This window comes from Poecilia latipinna, unplaced genomic scaffold (assembly GCF_001443285.1).
Source record: "Poecilia latipinna isolate Pla-1442-1.1 unplaced genomic scaffold, P_latipinna-1.0 Scaffold51, whole genome shotgun sequence".
In the NCBI taxonomy this organism is placed as follows: domain Eukaryota; kingdom Metazoa; phylum Chordata; class Actinopteri; order Cyprinodontiformes; family Poeciliidae; genus Poecilia; species Poecilia latipinna.
The window spans coordinates 1-12,153 of record NW_015112667.1 but is presented as its reverse complement, the minus strand read 5'-3'; the positions used below and the strand labels follow the sequence as shown (position 1 = coordinate 12,153).

Sequence of the window (12,153 nt, the reverse complement as noted above, 5' to 3'; positions counted from 1 at the left end):
ATGGATGGAGATCTTGCATTCAGTGTTTTTAATTCTAGACTTAAATGTTTTTCATGTCTAAAATAAAAATTATTAAAAGCAACAACATCCTTGACTCTTCAAATTATGGTTTTAGCCATTACTTGAATGGGTTGCAAGTCATTTGTTTGCCTTTTGAGCTCCAGTGTGGTGGTTTTCATTGTGTTTGGAGCACACAGAAATATTTTAAAATATATATTTACAGAATTTGTAACCAAACAGACGAAATATTAAATCTTAAAATCTAAACAATATGAGACTGACACAAGCAAGGAAATGTGCATTAGGAACCCTGGTCGTACATGATCTGATTTAAAAAAACAAAAAAAAAAACAGAATCTGTGTCTAAGATAAATTATGATTCAAAGCCCCACGATTATGGCGTTTCATTCCTGTGTTGAATAACCTGCATGTTCTGCTCTGATTTCTTCAGAAGCTTCTGCAGGCCAGCTGGTGCTGCTGGAAATCTTCTTGCTGTGTCTGATGTGTGCTGCTGCCTTCCTGCTGCCGCCTGCGGCCTCTTTATAAAACCAGGTTGTACCGCGAATCGCTGGAGGCACACGAGTCCTCCTATTGTAAAACTGTGAATAATAAATACCACCAGCCAGATATTATAGTGGTCATCGAGCAAATAATGTGAATCTATATAAACTTTTAAGTGCAAATGAAGATCTTCCAGGTTTTTACTGAGGAACCAGTTGGGGTTATAAATATTTATAAACTAGTTTTTGGTATGTCTGTGTTTGTTTTTAAAACGCCAATTTTCCAGGCACATACTGCTATAGCACAATCAGCTTACTATGGTACTGTGAGTTGTAATAAGAATTCTGTATATATAGCAAACATCACTTTTAAAAAAATTTGACTTCGCAATTAAACTTTCTAATTGTTGCTCTGAATGTAAATTTGGAAAAATTTAGGTGAATGTTTTTTTATTCTTGTCCCAATTCCCTGATTTAGGAAGACCAGCCAAAATCTGTGGTAAACGGGAAATTAGACATTAAAATTTACAGACACTATTTATATCTTTAAAAGTGTATCTAAAAAATAGGACCTAAAAGATGGATGATTTTACTTCTTATTTAGTTTGGGGGAAAGCCAATAGTTTACCATTTTAATACTATTATTATTGTCATTATTATAAATCCTAGTGCGAAAAAAATAATAAAAAACAGTCCTCAAATTTGTCTCTTGAACGTCCTAAAATCGCCATCCAACCCTGAACCACACAGACAGTAAACACTTTTCACTGAGAAAGAGGCGAGTCTGGATCCCTCTGAGTCTACTGGCTGAAGCCACTGTCATGTGGCCAGTGACGTCAGAGACGAAATGGCAGCCTCCTTGTTTAGTAAATTGACACAAGGTCCGAGCTGGTAAACAAAAATACGCTTCGATTTTTCTCACCGGAGCCACCTTTGAGGGGCGGAAGAGCGGGTGTGTATTCAGTGTTTCGCCGGCGGGTCGTAGCGGTGCTTTAGCTAGCCTTGCTTCGGAGGGTTCGAGCTTCTCCTCACAGGGGGAACTGCGGACTGTTTTCAGATCGGCTATAACCAGACATGGGTCTGGGATCTGCTACTAGCAGGTCTAAATCGGTCTCTTTTACTGGGAGAAACCAACGAATCTTTATTACTCCCACACGCCGCCACACCCACCACGTAATTCATAAATGAGTTACTAATATCGTCGGCCTGTTGATCCTGCCTCCACAGGAATAAATAAACAAACAAAAAAGACAAAAACCCCCTCCACATATAATTCTACGCCACAACATATTTACTTATGTATTTATGCTGTACATGATGAATAATAGTTGCTAAGTTATGAAGGGATTGGGAGAATTCATCTTATTAATTTTGTGAACTTGTAAACAACAATCTCATGCAGAGCTTTTAGCCAATAGGAGAGCTCATCGATGAAGAGCTTTGAGACGTGATTGGTCTGTTTGTGGGTATTTTTTTTTTTGACGTCGTGGCGTGCCCCCATAAGTTAACGTGAAAGTGGTGAAAACAACGTACAGGTGCAATAATTAAGAATATCGCTTCGGCGACTGCCAAAAGGTTTGTGAAAAAAGGCAGTCGCCTTTTGTGAAGGATGTTATGGGCAGTCTGCATAATAATCCTGTATTAAATTGAATCTTTTAATTAGTATTTAATGTAATATTCACATTTTCAATTAAATTTAATTTGGGATTTTTTTTTTGGGGGGGGGGTTGTATTGCCAAAACAATTTACAGCAGTAGTATATTATGCTGAGAGTCTAAGCAATCTGTATAATCCATTAGTTTCACTTTATGAATTAATTGACCGAAATAAGTACATTTTCTGATGACATCCTGAGTCATTGAGATGCACCTTTAGTTTGTGAGTTTGTCTGTGTAATATTTAACCCCGACTGCCTCATAGTTGCTGAACTGGCACATTATGGCAGATTAAAGATCCAGGTGTGGTCTGTGACTTTGAGCTCCAAGTAGAGTCAGTCAGGTTGAGTGCCGCAGTCGACATGGCTTCTCAAAAGTCAGGTAAAATTGCCACTAATTAGCAAGATCCAAGAAAGGATGGACATTTTTTATCTTAACTACCACTTTTCAACTTGTATAAAGTGCTCATAAGAAAGTGTTTGTTTTTTTTAATTGCTCAGACAGAAAATATGTGATTTTGTTTTCTTGAATGCAGACACAGCTATGTCTCCAAAGATCACTGGGGAGCTTCTGCGGCTTCTTCGGCAGGTGATGAGGAGTTGCAAATATTTCTCAGAGCCGATCCACGCCTACATAGTCCCATCTGGAGATGCACATCAGGTATGAGAAAAAAACATACACGTTATTTACACAATACTTCCCAATTTGAATATAATTTTATGCATATCTAGAGATTAGACCAAAATGTATGGGGGAAATTTTCCTGTGCCTAATTTGAGAGCACACATTTTTGGTCTGAAAGCAGGATTTCATGTATTTTATTCTCAAAACTTTTCATATTTGTGCTTACATTTTTATTTCGAAAGCAGGACTTTACGTCTTTCTTCTCAAAACTTGTAATGTTTGTACTCACAATTTCAAATATTCACTGTGCTTTCTCAAACCTTTCCTCCTCGCGCTCAAAACCCGTCTCTGCTCGGATTAAACCTCCGCTTGCAACAACCCACATTGGGTTTTAGAGCCAAAAGAGTAGACCCACATTGGCTTAAAAATTGTGTTTATTTTGTGGTATGGTTCCCAACGTAAAAGCTGCAGTACGTAACTTATTAACAATATGTTTTTTTTACACATCTGTTAAAACTGTCACTGTGTTGTGATTGTATAACATGAGACAGACACTCCGTGAAAACATTTAGCTCCTCTCCCTCCTTGCTGTGGTGCTACTGCCATCTTCAGAAATGCATAGTTGGATCAGAAGCAACCAATCAGAGTCAGGAGGAGGGTCTTCTCGCTGTCAACCACACTCGTGTAGGCACCGACTGTAAATTATGCTGATTTGAGCCTGCTTTTGTCTTACAGAGTGAATACATTGCACCATGCGACTGCAGACGGGAATTCATCTGTGGATTCAATGGTTCTGCAGGTAATGTTTTGCTTGGATGTGAGCAAGAAGTAAGCAGCCGCTCCAAGCGACTGCTGAGAATCACCTGCTTTTAATCTTTTCATACGTTCAGAAAGACTTCCAGGTTTATATCTGTTCTCATCTTCGTCTTACTGAGTCCATCACCCGATCTTACTGTAGGATTATGTAAAAGCCGGTCCGTTTTTTATTTTTTATTTTTGTTGAGACAAGCCTCACTTCAGAAGCAAGCATCTTTCGTAATGGAGTGAAGACGAGCTCACTTGTTATCCTCTACTGTAATCATAGATTTTACCGTTTAAAACTGTGTAACGGCTCCTCAGACCCGGTCAGTCCGAATGTGATCCTGTGTGTAACAAAACACAAAGGTAAGCAGCTCTTTCATTCTGCTTCATTATTCAGGAACAGCCATTATCACAGAGCAGCACGCTGCCATGTGGACAGACGGACGATATTTCCTCCAGGCCAGCCAGCAGATGGACAACAACTGGGCTCTGATGAAGATGGGTGAGCCCCCTTATTCTTAAAAAGAAGGGTCAAATTAATAATGACAAATAAAAGCATTGTAAGCATCTTTAAAACTTAAGTTAGTTCAAGTTGTACCGTGCTCCTTTTACATACTTACAGGACTGAAGGAGACACCGTCACAGGAGGACTGGCTGATCAGCGTCTTGCCAGAAAACTCCAAAGTGGGAGTAGATCCTTGGATCATCGCTGCTGGTATGAGACGTTGACTTATTTCCTTTGCCTGTAAGGCTTTGTGTGTTTGGTGTAGCACCTCAGAGTGACATTTCTTTATAGAAGATGATGCATGTAGCTGAATTAAGACCCATCTCAGGGGCCGTCGTTAATCCTACGGTCTCCAGGACGAATGTTGCTGGTAGACAAATTGGGACAAATTAATTTCAGTGTAAAGTACGACTGTTTTAAGTTTTTATTTTAGTAATCGAATTCTCTGTGGATCATTCTGATGATTAATTGAGTGTTCGAACAAAAATGTAAAATTCTGCAATAGTGGCAGCCATAAATATTGGCCCAAATTTTCGAATCTGCACATCCTTATCAATTCTGTAGCTTAGAAAATTAACTAGAAAAATTACGAAAATGCCATCCGATTATCACAACCAGGCGTTGAATTCTCGGTCGAGGTGCGTTTGTAAACCCCAGGAGCCACTGCTTGTGTCTTTCTTCCTTCCACTCCTCTTTTCTCGGTGGTAAGCACAACACCAGGGTTTCTCTTTGACTCGTATGCACAATTTGGAGGTGAGTGCTGTTCTCTCCAGCTCCAAACTCGCTTAGCATGTGCACTCTTCCCTAAAGATATCTGATGAATTGTAGCCAGAGATGTGTTTGCAAGACACACGCCATGAATAATCAACCACTGACGGCACCAGACTCCTCTGTGCAGACGTCTTCCAGTCCCTCCAGGAAGTTACAATGGCAACTATTTACGCAAATCCCCTCATTATTCGGAAATTTTGCGCAGACTTGCAATTTTCAACTATCATCACAACTTTTCCATAAATATGACCAGTGACCTTAACGCTTTCTTTATTTCATTCTATTCTGATCACTGCAGCTCGGCTGAATTTTGACCAATCAATTTCGCCGCCTTCTAATTTAACTTCCTGTCTTATGACATATCTGCGAGACAAAAGCATGAGTGGCACAAAACGGTAACATTTGCCGTTTTTTTTTTGTGTTGTTTTGATTTTTTGCAAAGAAAAATATTTTTAGATATGCTGTTAGGAGTTACTGAAACTGTGCTTATGCGCTTCAACACATATTTAAAATACATTTTTATTGTCACAGTAGAAAGAGCAAAAGGTCAGGGAGGAGACATTAGACCAGAGGCCAGCAGCGGAGCGATGAGGCAGGGTCTTCTCAGGTAAGGAGGGATTTTAACGTGATGAGATAAAGAGGAGGAAAGGGAAGGCTATGTGCAGCAATTTCAACTTTTGTCAACATTCTGGCAAAAAGAAAACTTGAAGAAAATTCACAACTTTGACCACAACTTTTTGATAAAAGTGCAGCAAATTCAGTGACTTTATGCTGCAACAATCACACAAAAAACATTGCAACATTCTGGAGGGACTGGTGTTATCACCATCACCATCATCATCAAGCACAGTTTCACCACTGATTCTTTGTGTAACTTTAAAACCGTCATCAGGAACTCCCTCACTCCACCACGAGTAATCAGGAGCGTGCCCTTCGAGTCCCTGCGGAAACCAGCTACTTTTTTTAAAATCTTTTTTTCTTCTTCTAATTTCATGTCATGCTGCCGTTTTAGTCCGGTGTGACAGTGGCCTTAAACTATATTTAGTCATTTAAAAAAAAAAAAAAAAAATTAAATTAAAAAAGATAAAGCACATCTTTGCAAAGAAATACTTGTGCACAAAAACTTGTGATGTGTTTCAGACCAGTGGAAGAACATGTCCAAGGCGCTGACCAGTGCTGGCCACTCGCTGGTGGCCGTGCAGGACAACCTGATCGACGTGGTCTGGACGGACAGACCCGAAAGGCCGAGCACGCTGCTCCGCACCCTGGGACTGGAATACACCGGTCAGGCATCGACACTGCTGCTCCATGCAGGATTAGTTTACAATAGTAGAACGAGGTTATGTTTGAGTCTCAAAAATAGTTTTACAAATAAGAAAAAAAAAAGTCTTCCCTTTTTTGTTGTTTTAACACAATAAAAACAAGGAGGGAAGACTCGTTGGGTAGTACTCTGTCTGTACTACCCAGACAGAGTACTCAGTACTACTGTCTGGGTAGTACTGAGTACTCTGAGTTGAGGATGCCGTTCTATCTGCAGGTATCTCCTGGCAGGACAAGATCACGACGCTGCGAGGCAAGATGACGGAGAGGAAGATCAGCTGGTTTGTGGCTACAGCTCTGGACGAGATCGCGTGTACGTTAAGTTGGCAGAAATGTATCAGTTTTAAAATATTTAATCAAAGTCAAAGCTCCTAGTGATGCACATTTGTCTCAAATAGTCTCTTGCTGGAGATTGTTTGATCTGAGAATTTAAGTCGCCCACTAAAATGCCGACTTTGTCGGGTTTGAGTCACATTTATTCAAGATTATTATCAATGACAATGGCAGTTTGATAACAAGAGTGATGAACAAACCAAATAATTTTCCTTTCTGCGTGCTCTGATGGTGGATTAAAACGTAAATATTGCTACCTAATTTTGCTTATTTTCTGGTTTTGTTGACTTGATTCGGTGCTTTTCATTTTTCAGGGCTTTTCAACCTGCGAGGTGCAGACATTAATTACAACCCAGTGTTTTTTGCATACGCCATTGTGGGAATGAACTCCATAAGGTAACAGCACGACGTCGCAGCCGCATACTGGCATCAACTCTAAAGCTCCTGAATTGCGCTACAGGTGCTATTGTTGTAAAAACTTGATTTTTATAACAGAAGAAACAACAATTATGAATCATTACGGCTTCATAGCTAAAGTAGATATATTGGAAATTTATTTTACATATAGCAAATTATATTTCCTGTTTAAAAAAAAATATAAAAATCCAAAGCTATTCCTCAGTGTTTATTAATCCCTACTGGTTCGCGTCCAGAGGAGCTACTGAAATATGATCAGAGCAGAAATTGAGATTAAACCTTTGAGCTCCTTCCGTTGCTTTGCCTGTCAGTGTGACGTAACCAGGAAATATGTGGAAGAGGTTTTATTTCACATGAACAAATCCTCTCTGAAGTGAAATGAAGTACCGTATTTTCTGCACTATAAAGCACACCGGATTATAAGGCGCACCTTCAATGAATGGCCTATTTTAAAACTTTTTTCACATATAAGGCGCACCGCATTATAAGACGCATAGAATAGATGCTACAGTAGAGGCTGGAGTTACGTTATGCATCCACTAGATGGAGCTGCACTAAAGTGAATATCAACAAAAGGAGAACCTTCCGCGACTGGGCCGGGGCGTGGCCAGACGATGGTCACTGTCAGAGTTGACACCTATTAAACACAGCAAATAACACAGGAAAGACAAGAGAAAGTTAGATTCTTAATACTCGCGAGAACAGACAGAGATGTGCTTTCAGTTACAAATCTCCTACTGCTCTGAAGCACATTTGCCTGCCCCTCTCTTTTTTTATTGTCTTTAGGATCCCTAATCACAGAGAGCGCTGTAACTCTAAAGGGAGGGGGAATGACACTCCATCACACAGTCACAGCGCCAAGATTATCACTAACAACACAATCTATCTCACACTAGCTTATCTAGTTCCTGACCCAGGATCAAACAGGACAAGTTGTGAATCTTCACGGCGATGGTTTTATAACTATCTAAGAGGTCAAAGCAGGGCGTTCTGAGAAGAGCTGCTGTCACTGCTCTTCTTCAGAGAGGCCCTCTCTGAGGAAGGAAGCAGAGTGATTAACAATACAGAAACATTCCTTAAAAGATATGACTAAACCAAATAAGAGTACATAAACTAAGAACATATAAAACAGTATAACAAATAGTTGATAATAATACAATTTACCTAACAGTCACCCTTCTCCGTTCGGGCACAGCATGTTGGTGGAGAACGTGGTGGTAAATGACCTGCAGACGACCTGATTCTAGACGGTCGGTAGGTAGATAGGTCAGTCAAACTTTATTAAACCAGCGTTCTGACAACTATCCCAGTATGCACTGCGCGCTTCTTCTTCTACGGGCAAAAATGAAGTTGGCGGCTGCTTACCGTAGGTGCTAGACTTGTTGTGGTTCAATATTGGTCCATATTGCACCAATATTGAGCCACCGGATTATAAGGCGCACTGTCGGCTTTTGAGGAAATTGAAGGTTTTTAGGTGCGCCTTATAGTCCAGAAAATATGGTAGCTAAAAAGCTGTCAAAAATTACATCACATTAATATCCACTCTAAACTAATTAACATCTAGGAGTCTGGAAAGGGTTTCAAAATCTTTTCTATGGCTTTTTAGACTTCAGGCCTCAACCGCCTCAGTTTTGTAATTATATTAAAACATTTAAATATCACAGAAACACAGAAATAGAATAAATACATAACAGGTAAACACGTTTTCAGTCACTTTTTGCACAAGTAACTAGATATTTTCTTAGCATTTATGCATTATTGTTATACTGTATATGTAAATGTATAAAGTAGAACCTACCTTTAAAATTAAAGCAGTGTGTCAGTATCTTATGTATCTTCTTTATGAATGAATCCTTCCCCCTCACATCCATCCTTGCTTTTAGACTTTTCGTGGACCTGAAGCGGCTGTCTGACCCGGTGGTGCGGGACCACCTGCAGCTGGACTCCCCCAGCCGGCCCGAGCTGAGCGTCCAGACCTTCCCATATGAGTCCGTCTACACCGAGCTCCAGGCGATCTGCGCTGCGCTCGGCCCCAAAGACAAAGTGTGGATCTGTGACAAGGCCAGCTGCGCTCTTACGCAGGTCGTCCCAAAGGTGAGGGAAGACTGGTCGCTTTGTTCAGGACAAGGTCAGAAAGGGAAGTTGAACTCAGTTCTTGGTAAGCAAGAGAAGCTGTTTGTTTACGTCCTCATAGCAGCTGTTTCAGGTCGATGGTGATTTGTGTCGCAGGTTTCAAAGACGTTATAGGGAAAACACCCACTTGCATCTCCAGGATATCAGTTTTGAAGTTATTTTTAGATGTTCAGCAGTTATCCCGTTCCTCTAGCAGTCTGCACAAAAAAGGCTCACTTGTTGATTTGCTGATAATTGAACTAGCATCCTTAATAGAATATGCACAAAAATTGTTCTAAACTTAAAAAAAAAAATTTAAGTTTTTTGAGCTTAGTTTGCTGCGCAATCATTAAATTAGAACAATTTGTATTGTAATTATTAGAATTAAATAAATCCTGAGATACTTAGGATTTTTTTATGAATTGTGTGTGATTTATTTCTGTGTTTAATACATTTTTGCTTCATTTACATTAAGGTGTGTATCAAAGCATTTTTCTTTTGTCATTTCACAAATAAACATCAGTTGATATATATATTAAAACACTAGGACTGGTAGAAGGTGTATTGTCTTTTTTTTTTACTTGTTGGGTAAATTAAATAAAACAAAAAGGGAAAAAAATATTCAATGACTGTGATTTGTGTTGCCTCTTAATAATGTCTCTTTTGTTATTTAGGCTCACAGGACTCCGATTCCCTACACTCCGCTCTGCCTCTCCAAAGCCGTAAAGAACGCCACCGAGATCAAAGGCATGAAAATGGCCCATGTAAGAGATTTTGAACCTTATAAATATGTAATTTACATAAAATTAAAGACATTGATTTCCTCTTTAATTCAGTTCTGTTTAAAAAGTCGGATGTTTTTTTTAAATTATTATTTTGTTTTTATTTCTCCCAACAGATCAAGGATGCTGTTGCTCTTTGTGAACTCTTTGCTTGGTTGGAAAAGGAGGTATTCTTTTTCACAAAACCAATCTGTCAGTAAAAAAGTTTGACATAACTGGAGACTCACAGGCAAGGGTCAAGCCTGGATCAAGATTGGGTCTTTTGGTTCTTTGAAACTGGGAACACTTTGTTCAAGTAGATGCCTTTACATCACTTAGTTCCACTCAAACCTATAAGTGTGCCAGTGTTGTTTTTTTCACTCCACTTGCCGTCGCTTCGGCGGCTGTTTCCTAGATCCCCAACGGCAACGTGACTGAGATCTCTGCAGCCGATAAGGCCGAGGAACTCCGCAGGTGATTTTCAGTTTTCCGTGTCCAGTTTGTGACGTCAATTCGGTTCACTTTGTGTCACCTTTAATTCTACAGAAACCTGAAATGTTCTAGGTCTGAATAAGTGCTATAAAAGGAAAGAAAAATATATATTTGAGAATTCTGCCCAGCTGTCTAAAATACTCATGCTTCCTTTCACTTCTTCATCCTTCTCTCTTTCCTTCTTTCTTTACTACAGCTTTCTAGCAAAAGCTTATGGCTGTAGTAATATCTGCCTTATTTGACAGATATAAGGCAGATATTGTATCTGCCATCTTCAGGATAAAGTGGGTTAGGGTTAGTAAACATTTGTATTCAGAATTTAAGATTTTTATGTTGATGACAGACTACTTTGGTACATTTGTTTCTGGAAAAGTGTGAAGGTTTGACATTAAAAAATGTATAGGAACTCTGATTTCTGCCTTTAAAAGATGTGTGAAGACTTGTTAAATTCACCGATCATGAGCAATATCGCCCTCTACTGGACTTTTGAATAAAAAACATGTCCACTGGAAGTGTAAAAATAACATATTTTCATAAAACTTTGCATTTTTTTTATATAATTTGCATATTTATTTCAGCATAATTCGCTGACAGTGGTTTAAAATTTAGATTTTTTTTGGCATGGTTCAGCTTCCTAAAGCTTAGAGATTTTAAAGCAGTGTGTGCAGTGAATGAATTTCTTTCCGTTTTTCTTTCCAGTCAGCAGAAAGACTTTGTTGGCCTCAGCTTCCCCACCATCTCCAGCGTGGGTCCGAATGGAGCCATCATACATTACCGGTCAGTAAGGAGACCAAACAAACAAACAAAACATATCAGTGGAATAATTTTGACCTTTGACTCAGCTAACCCACATTCCCTTCTTGCAGACCCCTTCCTGAAACCAACAGAACGCTTACTGTGAATGAAGTTTATCTGATCGACTCTGGAGCTCAGTACATGTAAATATGTTGCTGTTGCATATCAGTAGTTTTATGACATGCTAATATCTACTGAAATGAACGAACAAGATAATTTGTGTTGTGCGTTTGGCAGCGATGGAACCACAGACGTCACCCGCACCGTGCATTTCGGGACGCCTTCTGCTTTCGAGAAGGTGAACCGCTTTATTGTTGTGAAAATGGGTTTAATGGTTCTAACGACCCAGTCTGTTGTAAATGTGGACAACTTTGCATTTTATTCCACCACAGGAATGCTTTACTTACGTGCTGAAGGGACACATAGCTGTCAGCGCTGCCATTTTCCCCAATGGAACTAAAGGTGAGCTCTGCTTCTCTAGGAGAGATTGTTGAGCAGAAAGTCATGAGGTCTGATGAATGAAGTCACTCATTTTGAACTCTCTGATACTTTATGGAAATGTATCTGGTATTTTCTTCTTCTTTTTAACTACAAGTCATCAGTAAACTGGCATATTACTGAGGACTGGTGAAGGACTTTTGCAAAATTAAGATGAAATTCTGTAAAAGCTTCACTTGACCTCATATTGTACAACGTTCACTTTGATATTGAATTTTATTTTTGTAACTTTTTTTGCCAGAAAAGTCAAATTTTGTTTATTATAAAAGCACTAGAATGATACAACATCCAAAGAGGTGAATATGTTTTATAGGCGCTGCATGTACTTTGGATTTTAAACTAGGAATCTTCAGATTTAAGATAACTTCTTTAACAATATTACAGCAGCTCTGTAATTTAAATCTGAGCTGCAGGTCAGACCCAGAGAGCCGCCCACAACATCAGAACCGCTTCCAAGGGTTCACACCACGGCAATTTGTTTGTAAAAAAAATTTAGGAAATATGTACTTTACAGCTTTTTCTCTGACTAACTGTGTCCGTGTGTCCAGGCCACCTGCTGGACTCGTTTG

At 39.4% G+C, this 12,153-nt stretch overlaps 2 protein-coding genes across 2 annotated transcripts in view; both read left to right on the top strand.

Moving 5' to 3' along the window:
* Positions 1-629, top strand: part of LOC106958969 (uncharacterized) — a 13,970-nt gene extending 13,341 nt beyond the window's left edge. Inside the window, exon 8 of the mRNA XM_015051165.1 lies at positions 452-629. Coding sequence (XP_014906651.1) covers positions 452-546 — 95 coding nt within the window. The 3' untranslated portion in view covers positions 547-629. The remainder of the gene's footprint in view (positions 1-451) is intronic.
* Positions 630-2,223: 1,594 nt separating this feature from the next.
* Positions 2,224-12,149, top strand: LOC106958938 (xaa-Pro aminopeptidase 1; the record flags this gene model as incomplete). Its single annotated transcript, XM_015051127.1, has 17 exons — positions 2,224-2,536; positions 2,691-2,815; positions 3,515-3,578; positions 3,978-4,082; positions 4,203-4,295; positions 5,997-6,140; positions 6,394-6,489; positions 6,824-6,905; positions 8,810-9,020; positions 9,713-9,802; positions 9,937-9,987; positions 10,215-10,273; positions 10,991-11,068; positions 11,158-11,229; positions 11,324-11,384; positions 11,479-11,548; positions 12,133-12,149. Coding segments are annotated over exons 1-17 (1,437 nt in total), but the record flags the coding sequence as incomplete, so codon positions are not given.
* Between the last annotated feature and the right edge of the window lie 4 nt (positions 12,150-12,153).